Source organism: Lontra canadensis, unplaced genomic scaffold (genome assembly GCF_010015895.1).
Source record: "Lontra canadensis isolate GAN:19392208 unplaced genomic scaffold, GSC_riverotter_1.0 scaffold89, whole genome shotgun sequence".
NCBI lineage: Eukaryota > Metazoa > Chordata > Mammalia > Carnivora > Mustelidae > Lontra > Lontra canadensis.
In genome coordinates this window covers 2,334,621-2,361,337 of record NW_022631083.1, presented here as the reverse complement: position 1 = coordinate 2,361,337, position 26,717 = coordinate 2,334,621, and the positions used below count along the sequence as shown (strand labels likewise).

General features: G+C 37.8%; 1 protein-coding gene across 3 annotated transcripts in view; it reads right to left on the bottom strand.

The window, feature by feature from the left end:
- Positions 1 to 26,717, bottom strand: part of MTMR10 (myotubularin related protein 10) — a 48,668-nt gene that overhangs the window by 16,372 nt on the left and 5,579 nt on the right. For all 3 annotated transcript variants that reach the window (XM_032835954.1, XM_032835952.1, XM_032835953.1), the window contains 4 exons: positions 14,272 to 14,408; positions 12,587 to 12,659; positions 11,726 to 11,868; positions 5,173 to 5,263 (listed from right to left, as the gene is read on the bottom strand). In XM_032835954.1, the coding sequence (XP_032691845.1) occupies positions 5,173 to 5,263; positions 11,726 to 11,868; positions 12,587 to 12,659; positions 14,272 to 14,408 (444 nt within the window). The remainder of the gene's footprint in view (positions 1 to 5,172; positions 5,264 to 11,725; positions 11,869 to 12,586; positions 12,660 to 14,271; positions 14,409 to 26,717) is intronic.

The window sequence follows — 26,717 nt, the reverse complement described above, 5'->3', positions numbered from 1 at the left end:
CCTGACCACACCTGAACAGAGACCTAAGGAAGAGCCCAATATTGCCAGGTGGCTGGCAAGAGGAGAAGAAGGTAGGCATGCTGGGTAGAGCAGAACATAAAAAACATGGTGTAATTGTATAATATCAGCTAGAGCATGAGGGATGCAAGGGTTGGTGGAAGAGAGGCTGGAAAATGAGATGGAGCCAAGACTCTTGGTCTCTGCTGCCCCAAACAATAGCCATTAGCCACATGTGTGATTGAAATAGAATAAAATAAAATAAAGTACGCAGGTCCTCAGTTGTACTAGCCACATTTCCAGAGCTGAACAGCTGCATGTGGTTAGAGGCTCCTATACCAGAAAATGCAGAGGAGAGAACATTTCCCTTCCTGGACAGCGCTACTCTAGATTAGAAAGGATCTTATGCACCATGTTCAGAATTCTGAATTTTATACTTTAAGTGGCATCGGAATTACCCAGTCATTCTGATTTCAGCAGAGCTTATTTAATATTAAAACGCTAAAGCCAAGCACATATCCTGGAGTGCCACTCCATCACAGAGCCTTCTCCAGAGGAGCTATAACCGGAGTCTGCTGAGGAACTTGAGAGCTGTAATCTCTCTCTCGGGAGGCAGAACCTTCACGGAATGTCCAGGCAACTGTCACTTTACTCACAGTGTTCCAGAACACCAAAACCACAGAAAGCTATTCAACATTAGGAGATATAATTCATCATATGATCAAATTACAGAGGAAAAACAAACCCCTTATGATCAGTTCAAAGTGCAGAAAAATATCTGATCAAGTTCAGTACCTACACATAATTTAAAAAAACAAACTTCAGTAAACTGGGAATCAAAGGGAAATTCCTTACTTGATAAAGGGTAATTACCAGAAACACAGAGTAAACATCATCTTCATCAAAATCTGGAACAGAAATGATGCCTGCTATCCTGATGACTAGTCAACACTTTACCAGAGGTCCCCACCAGCAAAAAAGAAGTAATAAAGAGCACATTTACCAATTTTAAAGAGCCATCTATGCAAACAGTTTGGCAGGATACGCTCAGCTAGGAGCCTAGAATGGAACACTTTTGAGTGTTTTGAAGTTATAGACTTTAGTAAGCTACTGAGAACATACAGTTTATGAGACGGTTTCTCTAGCAAGATGTAGTCTGGTCTAACTACGAAAAGACAAATTTTCTGAAGATCAGGTGAGAAAACCGCTAAGATACTACACTGTTCACTATTTTACAGGTTTTGGTTGTTGAAAACCTGTCCATTACTCAACAACTAGGGCTAGGTTATATGTTTACATCTTCTTCAGAGCATGCGCAGCGGATATTTAATATGGCATCAGAGAGTCTGGAAATACTAACACTTTCCAGAAAGTCCAAAAGGCCTGATGCCTGTGGCCTGTGCCTCAAGCGGATTACTAATGCGTGCAGCAACAGAGCGGCAAGATCAGTCATATTACGAAGATCCAGCTTCCCTCAGAGTTACCTGAGGTTTTAGGACAGCTCCTCAGCCAACTAAAAGTGAAAACCAGATAGTAAGCACTCCTGACCTTGGCTACCTTCTTCTTCTTTTTTTTTTAAAGATTTATTTATCTGACAGAGAGTGAGGGTGAGAAGAACGCATGCGCACACGTGTGCATAAGCGGGGTGGGGGGAAGGGCAGAGGGAGAGAGAGAGAATCCTCAAGCAAACGTCCCACTGAGCGCGAAGCCCGACGCAGGGCTTGATCCCAGGACCCTGAGATCATGATCTGAACCAAAATCAAGAACTGAATGCGTTCAACCAACTGAGCCATCCAGGTGCCCCATCTTGGCTATCTTCTGTGACACAGTTCAGAAGTCTAATTCCATGCCGTGCTGAAATAATCAGAGAATTTCCACTTAACTAGCCCCATCTACATTTAGAATGGCCTCAAACAACAGCAAAGAGTAAAAATGGTCAACATATGAGAAGAAAGCCTATCACTCTGACGATACTGCAGGAACCAGAAGTCATGAAGGATGTCAAGGTTTGTAAAAACAAAGCTGTGATGTTATGTTCAACAGCGTGAGTCAACGAAGTAGTTCTAACCAGGAGACTTGGACTTTGGGCCTGAGGCAGAGCTGGTATAGCTGCATTTCTAAAAGCTCCTCCGGGGATTCTGATACAGGACGCTGGTTGGGAACCACTAGCATTCAAGAGACAGCTACACGGAGAATCTTAAAAGAACCAACAGGCAAAAAACTTTAAAAATTTCTACAGTTTCAAATGGACTATGTACTCTGCAAGTGGTTTTCAAATAAGCATTTAATGGAAAAAAAATCTAATACCAAGGCCTATGTTAATAAAAAGGAGAAAATCACAAAATAAAATAAACCATTTTCTGCCCTGAGACTACATGACAACTTGAGATTATATCACAGCATTTGCAAGCTCAGTGTCTGCCATGGAGAAGAGCTGCTAACATTGAGGCTACAGATAACTTCGTGAGGTTTTCTTTTCTTTTCTTTTTTTTTTTTTTTTGAGCAGGGGAGGGGCAGCTTCAGAGGGAGAGAGAATCTTAAGCAGGCTCCATGCCCAGAGCAGCGCCTGATGCCATATATACACATATATCTCACCACGCTGAGATCACAACCTGAGCCGAAATCAGGAGTCAGACACTTAAATGACTGAGCCACCCAGGTGCCCCAACTTCATAAGGTTTTCAATTCTCCAGACTAGAAGCATAATCTGACATCTTACCAATTTTATTACAAAGGTCCATCTGTACTTTTGTGACATTATCTGCCCAATAACAGCCTGACTGATGAAAGCAGAATCCTTGTGGTTTCTTTCAGGGTAAGAAAGAAAGAACCCAGAACCACCATGTGTTTGTGCCAGCGCCTCCTGAGAGGTTCCAAGCCTAGGGGTACTACGCATTGTCCCTTTACTTCGGGATCCTCACAGAAGTACTTGGATGACTGGTGAGCTCTGCAGTGATGTTTTCACTCAAGGGATGCCAAACATGGAAGAAAACCTCAGAGTGCGTAAGGCCATCGAAGAGAGTCTTTCCTTAGATAACTGCAGGGGATATCCTCTAACTCCAGATCTTATTCGTGGAAACAGCTTTGTCACCTACCTGCCTGCAAAAAGGACTTCTTTATTCTTTAATCCAGCCAATGAATCAAGGTGGTTTCCAGAAGTTCAAGAGTGGATTATTGGGCATCTTTCACTCACAAATTAATGAATTCTGACTGCAGTGTGTGGATAGTTCAGGCTTCTTTTGATCTTAAGGATGCAGTTTATGCTTCTGCAACAGCACGGAAGGATATTAAAGGGTGTTACCCTATGAGGAATTGTAACAAAACTCTGGCCAAGAGTTATGTTTATGAAGTACCTGTTAAAGCAGGAGGTGACTGAAGGATGTAATAAAAAAAGTGTTCCTGAATATTTTAAGTATTAATTATCAAACTTTATCAACAAAGCTTTATATAAGAAGACATACAGAACCAATTGATGTAAATAAGAAAATCCTGTAGCAGAGCTATGGGTAGAATAACTATTTAAAGTATTGTTAACCCAGAGATGCCCACAAGAATGGATGAAGAAAACTGAGAAGTAACCAGAGCAGGCATCAGGTTCCCAAACGCATAATGAAGTTTAGTGCATTTGCTGAGCTCAGGTCATTACATTACTGCAGAAATCATGAATCTATATCCTGGACAGAATCATTTCTATTAGAAGAAAAAAAAAACGCATCAAGAATTGATCTGTATCATAAATTAAAGTGGGAATCAAAGACTCTTAGAACTCTCGGACCTCTTGAAACTTTCATTTCAGCTACTCTCTTGCAAGTGTGGGTGAGGATCTTATTGAAAATAACCTTGATGATCATGGTCTGTAGCTTGATGATGACCCAAAGAAATATTCACCTAATGAGTAGTGCAGGATCTACAATACTTTTATGTTTAGACAATAAGTGAATGTATAATTTATATTAAGAAATAAACTTTAAAAATAATTTGTTCAAGCCTAAGTTACAATTGGTTACATTTTGATAAGAAAAATTAAGTTACAAATACTTTGTCTTTCATTTCTATAAATACAGCACTATATGATAAGAGCTACTCCTTCTGCAAAGCGTGACTTTCACATACCATCTCCATGGTGTTTACAAAGATCTTTTAGAGTAGTGAAAATATACTTATACCATATGCACCTGTAGATACTCTGTATTGTTCCTACATCTTACTGTATTTACAATATAATAATACTCAAATACGCTTTTATTACATGGATTAAATTACTATAGTATGTTATGTTTTGAGATAATAAAATGGAAGACCAGTACAATTAATAATTTGTAAGATCCTTTTCCCGACCATGTTGGGGTCAACTGATCTTTGATTGTAAATACATAATGGATTTATTTTTCTTCCTTAATAGTGGGAGAACATGTGCCTTAGTAGGTTGAGTCAACCTGTGGTCCCTAATCCATGAGACATGACCCCTTTGTTTTTCCTCTTCCCTTTATCAGATTTTTAAAAATGGCTGATTAAAATTAAATTTGCATGTAAGAAATGTACAGAATTACATGATCATCTGGAATTTTCCTTGGTGATGTCATCACTGAGTAATCACATAGTAAGTATATGAATAGTACTACTTTACTCTTACAAAAACTGCCTGGAATGTACTTATCCTTTGGACAAATGCTCCTCTTCCTTTCATCAATTTTATTAAGAAATATAAATTCAGTATTTTGATGACCTCAATGACGATCTCTCCACTAAAAAGTTTAACCACTTCAGCTTTTGCATAAAATCACACCATGTCAGAAAAGATCATGCGTTTCAAAGATCTTTTAATTTTCTGTTTTCTTTAGAAGTTGAGACTATTTCGACTCAAGCTATCAATTAAAAATGGGGAGGAGGGGGAGCTTTCTTGACCGTAAAATACAAGCCAGGGACCATCGGTAAAAGACCTAACACGATTCTTATAAACCTATGTTTATAGCTACTTACAGGTTCTTCCTGGTCACTTTCTAACAAATAATCTAACAAATCTCGCCTCTTTTAGTATATAGTGCTTTATTCTCTAGCAGTTATGAAGCTAATAATTCTACAATCATTAAAGCTCATGTACTTGGAAGCCTGATAAACATAATAAAACTTATACAATGTAAAGTTAGTTACAATATTTAATATTTTCATATTTACCTGAATTGTGGTATTTTTTCCCAACATATTCAAATGCAAAGAGTAGCTGGAGGTCTGTTGGCTGGGAATAATGAGCTATTGCAAGGCATACCTAGGAAAAATTCTACATTTAGAATTTGATTTTAACACACTTATTTAAATGAAATGTACAATAAGGCCTTGGTTACTGGGAGCATCATCTTGGGTGGGCCAGTTAAAATAGATTCTTATTTACGTGTTTTTTTCTGTTGAAGCTAGAATGGGAAAGAGCTCCCTAAGGCCAGGTATCTCATTCATGTTGTGCCCCCAGGACACTGTTTATAATCTTTAGGGAGTACATGGTTAAGTATTTATTAAGTGCTTGCTGAGTTGAATTTTAACAGGAAAGTAATTTTATTCAAATAAAAAAACTTGAAACCTAAAGAAGCATTCTCCAAAAAGGTAGTGACATATATAGATATAGATATAGATATAGATACATACATACTCCTAAAGAAAGGATTAAAAAAAGTTTCATTTTTGGTGGACTGTAATGAGTTAATACCAGCAATCTGGAAGGCTTAATGTAAGGTATGAAATTTTAATGTTCATAACCTCATGACTTAATCTAGACTTAATCGAGACTTAATCGGAATCTAGACTTAATCGGAAAGTTACAATCACAAAAAATGAAAATTAGCAAGAAACCCAAAAGTACAGGGTGACTCAAAGAGGTACATTAGAAAAAACAAACAAACAACTGTGTTTAAGAAAATGGTTTGAGACTATGTCTAGGGTGGAGTGGGGGCTTCTCCATCGAACAGATCAGGCCATGAATCCTAGTGTCTACCAACACTTGCCCTGCAAATGATATAAAATCAGTTCACCTCTCTGAGCCTTGGTTTGTGCAACTGTAAAATGAAGATAATACCTATGGCTACGGTAAGGATTGAATCGTAATGCATGCCTTGGCCTCTGCAGAAGCTCCATACATGGAAATATGGTTGATATTATTTCCAACTGCTGTTGGAGAGAAGGAAGGACGGACAGTGCTCTATGTTGACAACGCCCTGGACAGACTGCAGAAGAAAATATTCTTAAATGATTGGAACAGAAAGAAGAAATTTAAGACATATGAAAGGAGAGAAGAGAAGATCTTACTTAGAAAGATTAAATATTATTTAGAAGGAAAAGCATTAAGCCAAAACAATATATTTCTGACAGGGAGCAAGCAGGAAAAGTTTAGTTAATTGTTAGTCCATGTTGATTAGTGGTGTCTGGGAGGGTTGACGCAAATTCTACTAATGCGTCAACTATGTGTCAAGTTCTTGTTTAAAAAGTATACTAAAAGTCTTCTATAGAATGTTTCCTATCTTACTAAATTAGAATATATACACAAATAAAAGGAGTTTATCACTAGTTTTAGTTTTAACTAAAAGCAACAACAAAAGTTTCTTGAAACTTTTATGTAATACCTCAATTTTCTTGACTACAAGGAAAGCCTTCTAGAACAGTCCCAGTTACGCAATTAGGAGACAGTAACCTACATTCCCATCCCTAATTGGTCAAATAGTCTTCCTCAGAGAGCTTCTTCTAGCAGCAAAACTACTGACCTCCATACCTTGAAGAAGTCCTCAACCACTTCCTATTCTTCTGGTTACCATATGTAGTTTATAAGCTTTGTTGTACTTTCCTCAAGATTATCTTTCACTTTTGTTCCATTTCCCTGCACTACCACAGCTATATTCTTAAGCCATACTCACCTTTCGGCATTTCTGTGAGCTTCCCTATATTCTGGAAAAAAAAAAAAATCCACAATGCCTAAGAAGTCTCTTCTAAAGAGGAAATTCTGACCGGCAACTGTGTTTCCCAGATAACCTCCTATGGTTCCCAGATACCTGCCTAATATAATAAATCTTCTCAATCCTGATTCTTCACCAAGCTGGCTCTCTTCTACCAGACATCACTTCTTTTCCCAATGTTCCCTCAGTGGTCTCCTGTCAGAACAACCTATCTGCCCATATTTCATATTTTGCCGCCTTACTCCCAGCCACCTACCCACCACACTCTGCCTGAGAAATCCTTCTCCACTGCTCGGCCAACCACGCTGTCCCTGAATCTACGAGCTTCGTTGAACTCGAATCTCTTTACAGGTCTTCCTAGTCCAAGCCGATTTCACAGTATTAACTGCAGAAACCCTTCTGTTCTCTCTGAAGAACAACCACTCTGATATAAAGTGTCCCTTCTGTTAGCTGTGCTTGTGTAGCTGAATGAATTCCAAAGTATTCATGACATAGTTTTGAGTGTAGATGGAAAAGGCACAGGGGTTTTTCGTTTTACTTCCAACATTAAACTCAATCCCTTAAGGGTAGATGCTACCTCTGTCATTCATTGGACAGGTATTTCCTGCCCGTCCACCACATCCAAAGCCCTGGGGCTGCAGCAATGAACAACACAGACGCAGATCCCCGGCCTCTTGAAGCTTACATTCTACAAGGGGAAGACAGACATGAAGCAACAAGATAAATAAGAAAAACGATAGTGAGATCATCGTTAAGAGCTAAAGGGAAAAAAAAAAAGCCCAGCGGGGGAGGGATATGAAGTGTTACGGTGAGGTTGAGAAGGGAGTAGATTACTAATGTAGAGAAGGAGACTAGGAAAGACCTTTATGTGCAGAGCTGAGTGAAGACCTGAAGACTTCTGCATTTTTGGTTTTCCTCAGCAGCTTTCTGAAGGTGCTTTGCGTACAGCAGCAGCTGCACTAAAAATACTAGTTGACAAAATTATTTACTAACAGTAAGGAAAATGCTCTAAGCCAATGAAATGAGCCTATCACGTTGTCTGACACATTTAGAAAGCAGCCACGGGCCTTGTTTACACAAAAGAAATTCACAGATCATTATGGAGTATGTTGTTTATGGTCACAGAGCAAAAACAAACAAAGCAAACCCAACTAGGCAAACCCAACGTAGCCCACTTTTAGAAAGCCCTTGAGAATAGCACACCACATCTATAAAGGGTCAGGAAACAAATGAGTGTGCTTAATAGCATCTCTAATGCAAGAAGACTACGAACAATCTGTGGAACCAAAGCCGGTTAATCACCTGCACAACGGCTGATGGGGGGTGGGGTGGGGGAACAGGGGGACAACTTGAACTAGAGCTGGTGCTGAGTAGTGTAATTACAAATGTGTGCAACTTACTTCTACGTAACCTAAGCAAGGGGGCCTTCTTGGGGACCCAGATAAAGGCACGTACCCCTTGAGCTATCTGGGTTACATTCATGCTGTTATGTAGGACATTTTGAGAAGAGAAATAAAGCCAAGAATCCTCTCCCTCAAGCTTTTCCGTACATGCTCTTTAAAATGCTTACGTCCATATTCCTAGCTTCAGTCACTAAGAGCTTGAAAGACTCAAAAAAGTAGGTCTCATTTTCATGTAAAATTATTCTAATTTTGCAACGTGCTCCATAAGCATTAAAATTTTTAGAAAAACTCTACATCTTTAAACACTGCTTCTGAAAATGGTTCATCTGCCCTGGCTGTCATAGGGAATGAAGAATATCTTGGTATTAAAGACATTAAATTATGGAGGGAAAAAGGTAAACTACTTCTGAAGTGATCTGTGGACCAAGGACAATCTTACAGACAGAAGCCAAAGTGCCCACAGTTGGTTTCTCCTCTAAGACCAGCTGGGGGCGCAGCACTGGAGAAGCTCAAACCTCAGCAAGTTCTAGCACACTGACAAACAAAACTGGTTTCCTTATTTTGTGCTCCAAAAGCCACCAAGGAGTAAGATCAGATTCAAAGCAAAAAAGCAAAAAAAAAAAAAAAAAGTTCAGGAAAAGCCAACTATTCTTTAAACAGATGGGTTGAATTTTCACTTTTAGAAAGTATGCCTGACAAGTGGTTCACAACCAACTGATCTGAAAATAAAGTAGAAATAAAGGGCATACATTTCACTTATCATCTTTATATACATGTACACACACACATATATATTTTGTAAGTAATAAATCATTAAAAACAATTTTTTTTTTTGCTCCTCAGTTTTGAACAGAGATTGTTTTTCAAAAGGAAAGGGCAGTTCCAAGTTGCTTTGAGGCTAGACACCCAATTCTGCAAAATCAAATTCCTTTTCTCTTTATACAGATCTGTCCCAAACATCCTATCGACTTGTGACAGACCCAGGATAAGGAGGATGAACGCTAATGGATGCAGCAGCACAGTGTCATCTAACTTTGTTCTATCGCAATTTAGGCAACACCAACTAGACTACCAGAGGGTTATAGAGCAATATTTAACAAAATGTGAACCAATTTAGCATTTCAAGATTTCATATTTCAAACAGAAATATAAATGCTTTTGGTATTTCAAAGCTAATCAGTGGTTTACCCACCAGAGAACTCTGAATGTGCATCTGGTCATTTTAAAACTTATAAAATCAGAGCATTTCCACAGAAAATTTAGCATTCAAAATTTCCAGGAGATAAAAATCAAGCTGTAACTCCCCAACTGTTACCTAATTTTAGTTGAAAACTTTCACTTGAAATAAAAGAATATGCTAGAATTCTTCTTTTTAACTCATGAAGCCAGTAAGTTTTGGGAGCATACATGCCCTCACCTCTGTGTCTGAAACGTAAGTCAGGGAAAAAATTCTCTTTATATTCTTACTGCCTCCAATTTTCTTTTCTGCACCTGCAACCCCCACCCACAACATGTCTGTACGAAAGACAAATAGAGCATTTCTTTCAGGCCTGAGGTTACATGCTTTTAATATTTTAAGACAGAGGAAAAAGGATTTGTGCCAAAAGTCTAGTCTTGGGAAAGGGCACAAACAGTTGGACTAGGGTGTTTCATGTAGACAGTTCCGTGCAGTCCCCTTCATCACTTACCAGCAGCACAACAGACAAGGGATATCCTGAATTTCCAGAGCACTCAACTGTTTCATTCATTTGGCAACTAATCACTTACATGAAAACATCTTTTATGCCACTACTTTGTACCAGTCTTCAATTTTCATGTGTTCCTGCTCTAATCTTCTCAACTAAGCACACAACCTCACACTTAAAAAATGACCAGCAGGTATTTATTAGAAGGCTCAAGAATGAGGCCAAATAATTATGATTTCCAATTACTGAAATAGAGTCATCTGAAAAATATAGTTGACAGTGGGAGAGAGGGAAAATTTCTGAAAGAATATTGGGCCACTGTATCAATTTTTTACTTAAAAAAAATCCTGTCCTAAATCTCTTAAGATCTATGGTGTCCCTATTCTTATTTTTTTTAATTTTTATTTGTTTTTTTTAATTTCAGTGTTCCAGAATTCATTGTTTATGCACCACACCCAGTGCTCCATGCAATGGTGTCCCTATTCTTGATATGCATCCTGAAATTAAGATTTTCATAAGCAGATTCTTGATGCTTTGACTGATTAAATTACACGTATATATTTAAGCTCAAGAAAGTAACTCAGCTAAAATGTTTTATAATGAGCCTACTACCTAAATAGTCTTAAAGTCTTTCTTTATAAGAGCAAGCATCTCAAGTTAGTAAAATGCCCAAATCACAAACTGCAGAACTGAACAGATGAAAGGGGCCTACAAAACGTGAACCAATGACTCACAGCTACCTAGCTGAATTTTTTATTATGGAGCGTGCCAAAAGATAGTTTTATACCTGAATACTTTTAGCCACAGAGCTCGCCACACTCTGCTAGATAATCTAGTCCTCCAGGTCCAGCATGTTCAGATATTTATCTACGCTTGCCTTCCTGTGAGGAAACTGATGATTCGAAGTTCTAAAAATAAATCCACAATGTCCTCACCAAAGGGTATGAAAACAGCTGCCTTAAGAATTTTTTGACGGCCTCATTTTGATATCAACAGAAAATTCACTGCAGTAAGTCTACTAACCATGGAAACCAAGAGCACCAGAGCATTCTGGGGTGGTGCAAAAGCTGAATCATTTCTGAGAGAAGGTTCCACTTCACTAAGAAACTGTTCCTTTATTCCCAGTGTGTGGGAGCAGACCTCTCCTGGAAAGCGTTATATTCTCTGCATTTGCTGCATCATGGCCTGGACCTGTAAGGCATCATGTCCACCAGCTTCACTCCTCTGCCAAAGCCAAAAGGTGGGATCAAGAAGTGGGAATTTTTGCCCATGAAACTCACTCCATGAGCAGGCAATAAACATTCCCGGAAGTCAGGGGAAAAAGAGAGCCAATTAAAAAGTCCCTAGATTTTAGCTGTTCCCGTGAAATAGCTCTCAAATTAATTCACTAAGATTTCCTTAAAGTACTAATAATTATTAGGCTTCTCCCGTAACTATACCTTTACCTAACCCTTATGTAACTTAAGTCTAACTTCTAGTTCGTTGAGGACATTCTAAGGTATTTTCTAAAGTTCTTACCAAGAAAGAAACCAGCTGGTAATGGTTTAAGTGCAAAAGATACACTAATTTCTACATCATAGTTTCTAGTATTGTAGGAGCTGATAAAAAAAAAATCTGAGCAACTGAGAAAAAAGAACTTCCACACAGAACTGATACTGGAAATACAGTGCGAAACCCCAAACTTGATAAAGCTTAATAGTATTACCTTTTTGGCACTTTCAGGACCTGATTCATCAAAGCGAAATCTGACAATTCTGAAATCTTTACAGTAAATAATTAACTCTGTTGGATTAAATTTCAGTTTCTGGTTGGGACCTAGGACCTTCTGCTTCCTCTTGTGGTCATTTACTAAAAAGGAAAAAAATAAAGAAAAAAATGTGTAAAAATTCTTTTTTGTCACTCCCTCTTTAGTATACATTAACAAATTATTACTGAAAATAATTAGGTTATCCATTACTTAAACACTGCTTCTCTGGTATCTTTTATCTTTGTCTACAATTTACAGAACTTGGAAAAGGGATGGATTTCAACTTCACTTTTGACTCTATTTTAAATGATCTTTGCATAGAACCACCACCATCTAGACACATTTAATGCTTAAAATTTTAATTTAAAAGAGGACAAATACTTAGAAAACATAAAAAGCTAAATATGCTGTATTTCCATTTAAAAATAATTTATCGACTTCAGGACACCTGGGTGGCTCAGTCAGTTGAGCATCTAACTCTTGTTTTCAGCTCAGGTCATGATTTCAGGGTCATGGGATCGAGCCCCACGTCAGGCTCGGCACTCAACGAGGACTCTGAGATTCTTTCTCTCCCTCTCCTTCTTCCCCTCCCCTTGCTCACATTTGTTCTCCCTTTCTCTCTAAAATAAATAAAAGTTTTAAAAAATAATTTATTGACTTCTCTTTCATTAATATTCCTGGGACTCAAACAAAAGGGAGGGGAGAACATAAACCTACAGAAATAAAATTCCAACCCAAATGTTTGAGAGGTGTGATTCTTCAAGCAATACTTCCTGAGGAGAATCAGCTTTTATGGACTGAATAAAGAATACTACATACCTGTGACAATTTGCTCAATACATGTTAAAGGGACATCATGCTCACCAAGAAGAAGGTTTCTGTAATGGAATTTCTGAAATAAAAATTATGTTCACGTTAGGTTATTCCTCAACAACCTCAAATGGTAGTAACTGCCTTACTCTACCATGATGACAATCTCTGAAAAGAACAAAAAGCTTTTGTCTCCAGAACTATGACAGTTCTAAGGAGGGAGTATCTCAGAATATACTTCAGTCATGAAAAGGAAAAAGAAACACATGCTATGTTCACACTCTCTCCACCTTTCTCTCCATACTTTTATATATGAAATGAGGTTAAATTGTATACAATAATACGTTTATAATATCCAAGATATGCAATATTATCAATCACTTCATAGGCAACCACTTGCAAGCCTGACTCTGGTTAGATGGTCATTAAAATAACAAAGAAAAAGGTACTCTTAAGTCATCAGATTTTAATGGGCAAAATCATGGCTTGATTTTACAAAGGAGACTTTGGAAAATCACTCTTTAGAAAGTAATTTTTAGAGCAGAAATTATACTAGAAATAAAAATCTTCAGGCAAACTATAGCTCGTTTTATTTTAATCTGTCAACAAACACTTTATACCCATTTTTAAACTAAGAACATAGTTCTCACTATTAACCAGCTGTCAGTAGAGCTCTGGTTTATTTCCCCTACCAGCGGTATGAGATGTGGCTATTTTAATTAAGTACATGCATCTCATTTACAGTGAAGTCTGCAGCCACAGATAAAAATGAATCTAAAAACGAAGAGGAAAACCCAAGTCTATAGCCAAATTAGTCAGTGTTGTCTACATACTAGGTACCTATAAATGCCTTCAGTCTAAATATACCTATAATAGTTTGCAATAAACACACAAATATAAAGTAAATATTTTGGTAAACTAATAAAAGCTATATGAAATATATGTATCCAGAGTCAGACGCTTCAGTCAAAAGTTTACAATTAATATCCAAATATTTGATTAGAGAACAATTCCTATCATAAATAAAAGTCTAGGGGATAAAAGTATATAACACTTTAGAAATCAAAATAAAAGAGCCAAGAAAAAGTACACAATTTTTAAGTTAATCAAACGAATACCTGAATTTTTAAAAATGAAAATTAAATGTATTATTGGTTTCCAGTGAGACCATAAAATGGCAAGAGTGTTATTAAAGAAAAATTTTATCAGTATTTTTCTTCATTCTAATTGGACGAGTAAATTGAAATTTCAAACTAGAATTTGATGTTTGGAAAAGGAATTAGTTAAAAATACTATGAAATCTATAAAATCCACTGTGTTTACGCAATTATTTGCTAAATAATTAAGCTTTTCTCTTTAGGACTACTTAAAAAAAAAAAAGGATAGCCTCATTTTTAAAAGCAGTTTAAAAGATGTAGAAGAAAGAAAATGCTAACTCCATTATTGAAAGGATATCTAAGCAATAATCATAGGAAATAAAAAAGCAAGATAACTCAACCATCTCACGAATTCTTCTCCTTGAGTCCCAATATTCTCCTTACACTTTATTTTGAATTTTAATATAATACATTCCCAATGTTATTAACTGCATAATAATTTTACTATAATTTTCCATACTTGTGCTTTATGTAATTATACATACTGCTTAGAGTCAAATCCTTGAAACAACTAAACAGCACACAAATAACACATACCTGTAATGGCATCGGGTCATCCGTAATAAAGGAAATTTTGAAGTTACTGCAGATCAGCTTTCCCCACAGATCGTATTGACTTGTGTCTGTTGCAATGCATTTTCTCACAAAATTGACTTCATTTACAACAATTTCCCCTTTTAAAAAAGAAAAATATTGTGTGAGCTACAACTATACCATAAAATGTCTACAGTCACCGTGTGGCCTATGAGGATTACTTCATGATGACGAGAGTAAGAATGAACCCTGGAGGCTCACCAGGTGCCAGGTGCCAGGAAAGCTTTCATTAAGAGCAGCAGTAACAGTGAAGCACTGCCCACCATTTGTAAGATATAGAAACTGAGGCACGAAGAGCTGAGGGGTCTGAGATGGTTCAACCGGAAAGGCTGAAACCGAGTCTGCATTTAATACTATGCGATACTGCCTCTCATTATGTTTTATTGAAAGGCATTCTGGAGAAGAGATAAACTACACTCTCTTCTTCAAAGTACTGCTTGGAGTATTTGTGTTTTATTAACATGTGACTTTACATCCCAAACCAATGTCTTTGATTCCTTTACTAAGGGATGAGAAACAGAGTTTGGGCTTAACCTCAAAATCAATAACACAATCTATTATTGGTAAACAGGGTTCAGGATGGTGAACCCTAGGAACACCCTGAACTCATCTCTCATGGACATACTAAGTCACATATCTTGAGAGACAAGCCCTCAAAACACGGAACTTTAAAAACCAATGAGGTTTGTGTCCCAAGACCCATAAGACCCTAGAGATCTGAGAAACTGCTCTTAAAAGGCCAAGACACTTGGACTCACACACCTGGGGCCCAGGTTGGAGGCAGCGATGGTGGCCAGACTTCAAGCGAACGAGGCTTACCTGCTTCTTATATTAAAGCACTGGCCTGAAGGGCAGGTGCCTTATTTAACACATCTACCTAGAAGCCTGTTGGAACACTCTCTGGGGACAGAGACTAGTGGGCACCATATCCACATACTCCCTCTGCTGTGCTCCAGACCACCAGTATCTCTCAGAAGGCAGTTTTTACATACATCTGGTAACCTGATTTTTGTGGTTGTCCCCTGGCTCTCGTGGCCAGTAGGGCTTACACTTGTGGTCCCACAAGACTATACGATTTGCATACCTTAAAAAGTTGATGCCTGAGGGTTTGGCTTCCAGTCAGCCAAATCAAGGCACTGAGATCCTCCCCTCTGGGATACTGACTGGTTTGGCACATCCTAAACTACTGGGATCTACTAAAAATATAATAGACTGATTGGACAAGCAGGATGGTTTGAGAGATAACAAAGAGCTGGGGAGGGCTGAACAATAAGGTTCATCTCCTACCCAATGCCCCTCCTTCAGGATTGGGAGAGGTAGTTGTTTCATCTACTATATAGAAACCAACACAGAGAGTCAAACAAAGTGAAGAAACAGAGGAATATGTTCCAAATGATAGAACAAGATACAACCTCAGAGAAAAAATTTAGTTAAATAGAGATAACTAATTCACCTGATAAAAAGAGTTTAAAGTAATGGTGGTAAAGGTGCTCACCGAAAATGGAAACAGTAACTCAAAAAGATAAAGGTACTCCTATGTTTACTGTAGCATTATTTACAATAGTTAAGACATGGAGAAACAATGTTAAGTATCCATCAATAGACAAATGGATAAGGAAAATGTGCTATATATACACAATGGAATATTACACAGCTATAAAAAGGATAGGGTCATGCCACTTGAGACAACATGAATGGACTTAGAGGGTATCATGCTAACTAAAACTAGTCAGATTGAGAAAGACAAATACTATATGATTCCAGTCATAAGTATAATCTGAAAAAATACACCAAAATCAAAATCAGAACTATAAATACAGACAACAAACTGATAGTTGCCAGAGGGGAGGAGAGTGCGTGATTAGGCAAAGAGCAGGAGATACAGGTCTCCAGTTATGCGATGAATAACTTATAAGAATAAAAAGCAGAGCATAAGGAATATGTCACTGATATTGTCATAGCTATGTAATAGGACAGATGGTAGCTACACTTGTGGTGAGCAGTGCATAATGTATAAAGTTGTCAAATCACTAAGTCATACACCTGAAACTAATGTAACATTGTGTGTCAACTATACTCAGATTTTTAAAAATTGCATTTAAGTGAGGAAAAAAAAAGAAAAGAAAAGAAAAAAGAAAAGATGATCACTGGGATCATCATCTGGGAAGAAAAAAAACGCATGAACACAATGAGAACTTCAACAAAAAAGATGCAAGATCTAAGAAGATACTGAACAGAAGTCACAGAATACAATAACTGAAACAAAAATGCCCCAAAAGGGTTGATGAAAGGTAGATGAAGAAAAAAAGGAATCAGTCAACTTCAAGAAAAGGCAATAGAACCCACCCAAATCAGAATAGCAAAAAGAAAAAAAGAATGGAAAAATGTGAGGATAGCTTAAAGGACTTACTGGACATCAAATGGACTAATGTTTGCATCATCGGGCTCCCAGGATAAGGGAAAGGGAAAATCTTACTAGAAAAAATAATGGCTGAAAACTTCCCTAATCTGGGGACGGAAACAGACATCCAAATCCAGCAAGATCACACAGTTCCCAACAAGAGGAACCCAAAGAGACCCACATCAAGACACACTGTAATTAAAATATTAAAAGTTAAAGACAAGGAGAGAATATTAGAAGCGGCAAGAAAAAAATAACTTACTACAGACAACAAAGCCTGACAAGGCTAGCAACAGAACTTTTAGCAGAAATTGCACAAGCCAGGAGAGAGTGACACTATATATTCAAAGTGCTGAAAGAAAAAAACCCTTTCAATCAAGAACACTCTACACAGCAAAGTTATCATTCAGAAGTGAAGAGGAAATAAAAAATTTTCCAGACAAGCAAAAACTAAATAAGGTATGCTAAAAAGACTTCTTTACACTGAAAAGAAAGAGCACTGGAAAGATAAACTTATAGTAAAGGTAGTGAATTAATTAATTCTAAAGCTATTAAGAAGGTTAAAAGACAAAAGTAATAAAATTACCTAAAACTACAGTATTTGGTTATGGGATACTGAAGATATACAAAGATGTAAAATGTAACATCAAAAACATGAAGTGTGAATGGCAAGAGTAATATCTTAAGCTTTACAATGGGACAAAACTTATGTTGTTAAGTCTTAAGTCTTAAGTTGTTATCAACTTAAGACTGTAGACTGTAACAGACAGAAGTTGTTATATTTAAGCCTCACAGTTGCAAAACAAAGCAAAAACCTATACTAAATACACAGAAGATAAAGAAAAAGAATATAAGCATACCACTAAAGAAAGCCATCAAAAAAAAAAAAAAAAAAACACCATCAAACCCCAAAGGAAGAGAACAATGGAAGAAAGGAACAGAGAGGAACTATAAAAACTGCCAGAAAACAAGTAATAAAATGGCAATAAGCACCTACCTCTCAAAAATTACTTTAATGTAAATGGACTAAATGTTCCCATCAAAAGATACAGAGTGGGTGAATGGATTAAAAAACACTTATCTATATGTTACCTATAAGAGACTTGCTATAGATGTATGGAAAGAAGGACGGAACAAGGGATTTTCCATGCAAATGGAAACCAAAGCTGGAGTATATATACTTACATCAAACAAAATAGACTTGAAAACAAAGACTGTAATAAAGACAAAGAGAGTGCTACATAATGATAAAAGGGTCAATCCAATGAGAAGATATAACATTTGTAAACACTTATGCGCCCAACATTGGAGCACCTAAATATAAAAAGAAACTATTTGCAGACTTAAAGGGAGAAATAAGACAGCAATCATAATAACAGTTGGGGACTCTATTCCAGTCAATAGTTTGAATAAATTACTAAAAGCACGAGAAAATTACAGGCCAATTTCCCTGATAAACACAGATGCAAAAATCCTCAACAAAATACTTACAAATAAGAAAAATTCAATAATACATTAAAACCATCATACACCATGATGGAGTGGGATTACTGCAGGGATGCAAGGATGGTTCAACATCTGCAAATCAGTCAACGTGATACACCGCATTAAGAAACTGAAGGGTAAAAATCCTTTGATCAATCTCAATAGATACAGAAAAGCATCTGACAAAATTCAACACCCATTTATGATGAAAACTCTCAACAAAGCCAGTGTCGTGGAAAACATACCTCAATATAGTAAGGGCCATATGTGACAAGCCCACAGCTAACAATAAACTCAATAGTGAAAAACTGAAAGTTTTCCCTCTAAAATCAGAAACAAGACAAGGATGCACACTTTAATTCAACAAAGTACTGGAACTCCAAGTCACAGCAATTAGCTAAGGAAAAAACCAAAAGTCATCCAAATTGAAAATGAAGAAGTAAAACTGTCATTATTCAAAGATGATACGATATATATAAAACCTTAAAGACTTCATCAAAAAATGGTTAAACTAGTAAAGTCAGTAAAAATCAATATACAAAATTTGGTTACATTTTTATATGCTAATAATGAGCTATGAGAAAAGAGAAATTCAGGAAAACCATTTACAACTGTATCAAAAAGAATAAAATACCAAGATCTAATTTAACCAAGGTGGGGGGAGAGCCTGTTTCTTGAAGACTATGAGATGTTAATGAAAAAAATTAAAGAGGACACAAATAAATGGAAAGATATCCCATGCCCATGACTGGACAAATTAACATTGCTAAAATGTCCATTCTACCCAAAGCAATATACAAATTCAATGTAATATTAAAATTCCAGTGGCATTTACCACAGAAATAGAACTATCTTAAAATCTGTATGAAACCATAACAGACCCCAAATAACCAAAGCAATCTTGAAAAAGAACAAAGCTGAAGGTACCATGCTCCCTGATTTCAAGCTATATTATAAAGCTATGGTAATTAAAACAAGGCAAACAGACATATAGATCAATAGAACAGAATAGACAGCCCAGAAACAAACCCACCCACACACATATGGCCAGTTAATTTCTAACAAAGGAGCCAAGAGTATACAATGGGGAAAGGACAGTCTCTTTAATAAATGGCATTTAGAAAATTAGATAACCATAGGCAAGAGAATGAAACTGGACCACTATCTTACATCATACACAAAAACTAACTTAGAAAGACTAGAATTTTAGAAATTAAAGACTCCATAAAACTCCTAGAAGAAAACATAGGTGGTAAACTCCTTAACAAAGGTCTTGGTGATAATTTTTTGACTCTAACACCAACAGCAAAAGCAACAAAAGCAAAACAAACAGGTAGGACTACATCAAACTAAAAAGATTCTACAGAGCAAAAGAAACCATCAACAGAATGAAAAGGCAACCTATTGAATGAAAGAAAATACTTTGAAATTATGTAAGAGGCTAACATCCAAAATATATAAAAAAGACTCATATAACTCAACAGCTAAAACAAAACCAAACTCGATTTTAAAAATGGCCAGAAGATCTGAATTAAGTATTTCTCTAAAGAAGACATACAGATGACCAACACGTACATGAAAAGATGCTCTATATCATTAATTTGTCAGGGAAATGCAAATAAAAAATACAATGACACATCATGTCACATCTGCTGGAATGGCTATTATCAAAAAGATCGGAAATAACAAGTGTTGGCAAGGATGTGGAGAAGAGGCGATCCTTCTACACTGTTGGTGGGAATGAAAATTGGTGCAGACACTGGAAAACAGTATAAAAGTTCCTCAAAAATTAAAAGCAGAAATACCATGTGATCCAGCAATTCCACTTCTAGGTATTTATCCAAAGAAAATGAGAACATTAACATGAAAAAATATATGCACCCACATGTCACTGCAGCATTATTCCCAACTGCCAAAATATGGAAACAAAGTATTCATCAGCGGATGAATGAGTAAAGAAGATGCAGCACATTACCCCTAAGGCTCAGGAATACTACTCAGTCATAAAAGAAAATGAAATCTTGCCATCTGCAACAACATGGATGCACCTTGGGGGCATTATGCTAACTGAAATTAGTCAGACAAACACTTCATAATCTCTCTTATATGTGGAATCTAAAACACAAACAAACAAAAACAACCCAAGGTCTTAGATACAGAGAACGACTTAGTGTTTGCCGGAGGTGCAGGATGGGAGAAACGGGTGAACTGGTTTGTTTTTTTTAGTTTAAATAAATTGAATTTTACAAATTTAAATAAGCTATATTTTATAAAGCCAAAGTGAGTTTCCCTCTGCACCCAAATTATAACTTACTTGGCAATTATACTTGAAAATATAGTTTTAAAGTTGAAAGGGAAGATTAAAGAAAGAAATGTAAGAGGTCAAAACAAAATTTATAATGTGCTTTGAAAGAAATTATTTATTTAAAGCATGGTCTTCATTAAACCTTAATTTCAAGATCTAAAATTCGACGAGACCCATGGACATTTTTAAGCACTCCATCTTCAGGCTCAATGGTAGAAAAGGGAGGGTACTGATCTACTTCATCTATATTTATCATTATAAAAACCTTAACAGTGGTGGATAGAACCTGTTTGCTTACAAGCCACAAAAACCTACCAATTCAAGAATGCAACTATGGTCTCAAAGTGATTCTTTGACTCAACAAAACTGTTATAATAAATCTGAGTTGCAATAATAGCTTTTATTCAAAGTTCTTAAAAATACACAAGATTGTTTTAAGAACAGCAGCCTACTATTTACTTGAAGATTTAATTCAAATTTACTCATGTCAAAGTTTCAGCTTAAACCACCTGAATAATCTTCCATCCTGAAGACAAACCTTCTGCACATGGCCTGTTGAGGACCTGCGCCCCTCACCCTCTGCCACTGTCCTCCTCACCTTCACCCTCACAGCACAGTGCTCTTTTAATCCCTCCTAGGGATCATACTGCTCCCACTGGATGTGGTCTTTGCACATGTTGCTCCCATTTCCTGGAATATTCTCCCTTAGCCTAATCACTTTCTCAGAAATGTTTTTTTTTTTTTTTAATCTCCCTGCCTAGATTAGATCCCTCAATCCCAGCATCATACACTTGTAATTCCTAGCATTTACACAGCTACAGTATTATATATATATAAAATTTTTTTTTTAATTAATGCCTGTCCCACCCTTAGGATCATATGCTCCATGAGGGTAAAAGGGGGAATGATTTTTCCACAATGCTGATACTTCAGTTCCTAGACAAATGCCCAGCACAAGGCAGGTGCCTATTAAATGAGTGCTGAACATGTGAAATCACTTCTCTGCTTCCTGGTTCACCAGGCAACTACCAACAATGGAAGAGGAGGTGCTCCAGACAGAACAAAAACCAGGAATTTAACAAGGCCAAGCAGACAAGAGGGTGAGGAGATAAGATGCATGGGAAATTCACATCAAGTTAGAAAAAAGGAACAGAACTGCTGTGCTTGCCTACCACATACATAGGGAGCTGTAAAATATACCAATGGGAGTTTCTCAACATTTTTCCTCTTTGATTCTTTCAACAACCCATAAGGTACTTGGATCCAAAGAAGTTATATCACTTTCTTAAGATTTAAAAAACATTAAGAAGTAAGTGTTCAATTTATAACCAAGTGTTCTGATTTCAAATCCAGTTTTCTCTATTCTTACATAAAATTAAACCTATTGTACCTAGATACAGGAAGCACGAAAACTGAATTAAAGATTCAAAGTACTAGTCTTAACTGGATTCTAATGAGAAAAAAACTTTAAATGACAAAAATTTACGTTGAAACTCATCAAATAATTCAAACACATAAAATTTAAATCTTCCACAGCCCCTTGAGCCCAATGCCTCCCAATATCATGGGATATTGGGATATGCCTCCCAAGAACATGGGCCTGTCTTCCCCCCCAAGAAATCTTAGCTACCAATTATAAGAGGGCCCTGAACTTAAAAAAAAAAAAAAAAAAAAAAAAAAAAACAACAAAAAACCCTAAATTAATTATTCACATTGCACACAGATGTCATACTCCTGCAACACTGATTTCTTCATACAAGAACTACTGGCTCACGAAGTATAACCTACATCACTTCATGCTGTGCCACTTTTCTCAACTAGCAAACTCATCTGCCCAAGGATTCTCAAACCAATGCTACAAAAAGTCATTCAGTTCTAACTCTAAAGACTCATATATATTTTTTATGTATGGTATACTCAAAAATTAACTTAAAAAAAAAAAAGCCACACCACAGGATTTTAGGTTCCTGAGAAGGGGAGAAGACGTGATAACAGAAAAAAGAGATGGAGATCTTGTGGGACAGGACATGGCCGCCTCATAGCACCATCAGCCAATTGTATTTATGAGGCACACACCCAAGGACAGCCCTTCTTCTCTAGCAACATGATCCTCTTACTGATGGCACAAATGTAAAATGTCAAGCCCATGAACGCAGTGAGAAGTGAGAATGAGACAAAGATAAAAGGAGAATGCATTTAACGAGTCCAGGGGATGACCGAGCACAGCCCACAGACCAAGTCCAGCCCCGGTTTTTGTAAGTAACATTTTACTGAAACATATCCATGCTTATTTGTGTATTGGCTCTGACTGCTTTCATGGACAAAGACAGAGCTGAGTACTTGCAACAGAGACTTTTTGGCCTTCAACGTCCAAAACATTTACTGCCTGATACTTTACAGAAAGCTTGCTAGACATGGTTTCTTAAGAACTTTTACATATATTCACATGGATACAGAAACATAAAGAGATGTGTATATATGTGGATTAGTAACACAGGTGCATATTTTCTACTCTGGCCCCTATAGGCCTAAAAATAGTAACACTCCAGCAACAAAGTACATTCAGAACAGGGACCTTGGTATTAAAGACCATGCGATCCTTGCAAAAAAAAAAAACAGTTAATTCCAGGACTGGGGCAGAGGAAACACAACATAAGTAGGGAGTCTCTGGTAGGTCGAGAATGCCAGAAAGGAAGGAAGGAGAAAGAGAAGGGGGGAGGACATTTCAAAAGGATACAGGCACCAACATGAAAGGAGTCATCACCATCAGTAAAAATGGAGAAACTGTCAGACTAAAGACACTAAGGAGACATAATGAGTAAATTCAATGTGGTATCCCTGACGGCCTCTTGGAACAGCTAATGGACATTAGTGAAAAAACTAGGGAAATGTGAATAAAACTTAGCATTGTTAATTCTTAATTTAGCTAAATTTAACAAGGTCATATAAGATACTAACTTTAGGGGAAGCTGGGTGAACAGCATATGTTAACTGCACTCTTTTATATAACTCTTATAAATCCAAGTGTATTTAAAAATAAAACTGAGAGGGCACCTGGGCGGCTGAGTCGGTTAAGCCTCTGCCTTCGGCTCAGGTCATGATCTCAGGGTCCTGGAATCGAGCCCCGCATCGGACTTTCTGCTCGGTGGGGAGTCTGCTTCTTCTTCTCCCTCTGCCCCCCACTCAGGTTCTCTCTCTCAAAAATAAATGAAATCTTTAAAAAATAATAAAAGTGAGAAAAAACTGGACAGAAATAGAAAAGTAACAACAAAAGCTGAATAGGGATTCTCTGGGCTGTGGTCTTTTAAGGAAACTGAAGTGTCAACCAGCGCTGAGAGCAGAAAATGGGAATGAGCCCTTGGAAGGGAAGAGAAATTGGGCAGGATCGAGGGGAGGACGGAAAGGAGGGCACTGCTGGAGAAATGCTCTGCTTGAGTCGTATTATTATAAGCATATAATTAAGTAAGTGTCAAGTTAACCCAGCTTGAGTTTATTTGATAACGCTAAATTATGTTCACATGCAACCAGTCTTTAAAATGGTTGGCTCACGTAGCACAGCTATCTGCTCTCCTAACAATTTTCTGCTCATACTCCATAAAAAAGCAGTAACACAGTAGGAGCTGTTAAAGCTTACTGCAAGTACTGCAGTACTGTTGAGCTTAGAGACAGGAAAGAAAAAGAAACTAAATGGGCTCTTCCTAGAGAAGATGGATACAAAATACAAGAGTACTGAGACTGTCCTTGCTGAACCTTGAATTAGTGAGCCCTAAGAAAGAAAGCGCCTGACAAAAGCTTCAGAACTCCAGGAGACCATGAAGTTTTCCCAGGGACGACTCTGGCGTCTGTCAGGTGGCAGAGCAGTGTTGTGCTAGCCGGCCTGCACTGGCTCAGGAGAACCTCCAGTTCCTCCCTGCACCCCCCACACCCTCCAGCCCTGGCTCTGGGCCTTCAAGATGACAGCTCACAATCAGCCCTGGTGAGAGGATTTTCACCACCAAGCACTTCCCAGCACACCAGTGGAGGGACACCACGGGGAGGTCTCATGGAAGATAAAGCAGGAAATTTGTTTCACTGTGGGGTAAGCAAAAAGCACCCCAGAAAAAGCTATCTAAATCAGATGATGGTCAAGAGTTTGTACTACAACCTGGAAAGGGATCAAGAAATCATCAAAATTTCTCTTCACAAGACCCTTCCACCCATAAAAATAAGTAAGAAAGGAAATATAATTAAAATTAATAAATCTTCAAAAATGGTAGAGCTAAGGTTTTTAATTTTCAGAGAACCAAAAAATCAGTCATGTTATATCTCTCATAATACCTTCCACATTTAGGAAGTCAATACATTTAGAAAGTCAATACATGCCTCATGAATAAAAATAAATTTTCCCATAATACATTTTAGCTTAAGAAATAGTTTAAGACAAAGCCACACTGTATACAGTGGCTAATTAACCTACAGAATGTGTTTAAGCCAATACAGAGTTCGGTATACGGCTTTACATACGGTGACTGGCTGTCTGCAACTTTCAGCATTAATACAAGGATGGTCACAGGCAAAGCGGGACCAGTTGTCACCCTCGCTGTACATAAATACAGGAATTAAAGTAGCCTAAAAATTATTAAGGGACGCTGAATCTACATGGAAGACAAACACAAAACGTCCGATGCCATCATGGGTACTAAGGGTCTAATTTTGCAGATGATACTATACAGAAGAGCATGAGATCAAGGAGCATGTCCAGTAAGTGCCACCTACAACGTGGGCTGAAGGAGAGTTAGAAGTGCAGACCCTGGGAAAAAACCAGAAGGAAATCCTGAAGGCAAAAGAGGACAGAGATAGAACATGTGATGACAACAGTGACAAAGGCCTAAATGAGGAATCGGGCATTTGGGAGAGAGAAAGGAACTAGCCTGACTGAGGCAATTATCAATGCTGGGAAACAGTGCAGAGGTCAGCAAGGTGGAGTGCTGGCAAATCACAGGGGTTACAGCTGGGTAAGCAGGATTTTACTCGTGCAAGTTCATGGAAAGATTCTGAGCAGGAGCCAAGGTACAGAGAGACTGATGGTTAGAAGTGAGGAAACGAGTAATGAAATTCTGGCCCAAGGTCCTGTAGCGGCAGTCTGAGGAGGACGGCTCTGAAGGCTCCACAGGTGAGGGACAAACATAATAGTTACGTGCTTCGCCATTCCAAAATGGAGTTACAGGTCCTTCCGGGCTTTCAAAAGCAACATATCTCTGAAGCAAGATACTACCAAAAAATCAGTCTACAATCATCTCTAAGGCCGATCTACAAAAAGGTATTAAAAAACAACACAAAACATAAAACACCCAAAAGAGAACATCTACCTTCAAGGGACTTACTGTGCAAGCAAGGAAATAAGAGTTACAGTGAGGCAGAAAACAAGAATAGTACATAAATGGTCTAAACAGTGAATATGTAAAAAAATAAACAAGACATCTACCCAACAATGGCTATTTTCATTTTGCAGATGGCCCAGGGTAGTATGCTTTCCTGATCCGATTACAAAAGACTCTGACAATGAGTGCATTCATTATCGATCTAACAGTTAATTTTGATGCTGAAAGAGCTGCTGGCATTACAGATGGGAAGGGGGAGAGAGCTGAGCTGACCCGGCCTTAGCACAGTGGCCCAGGCTCGGCAGGCACTCAAGATGCAGAGCAGAAGTCATTTCCTGACGCCTCCCCAACCTCAAATCTTGCTTCAGTGACCTTCCTCTGAGCTCTCACAACCGCTCTCCTGAAGCATTTTCCCCAATGAACTGAAACCGTTTAAGGGCAGGACCCCAACCTTTTTAACTTTTTACGCCACATGCACTGGAAACCTGTGGGACAATTAACTCCTTACTATTAGCCACAGCGCTTCGAGCCATCCCTCCCTCCCACCTCACAGATCCTTAACAAGATCCCATCCCAGAGTTAGAAGAGAGAAAAGGCCAACAAGCCCACTTACTGCAAAGCTCACCACCTCGTGACAAAGCAGCTGGCATTCCACCAGCCTCTGCTTTGGCACAGCCAGTGACAGGAAGTCCCCTGCCTCCCAAGGCAGTCCGTTTTTCTGGCAGCTTAAATTGAAAGTTGCTCCTCAAGTTGGGTCAAAATCTGTCACTGCTGTGGAAAGGGCACAGCTAAGGACAGAGCTCTTTTTACCCAACTAGAGAACTTCTAGGCCAACATC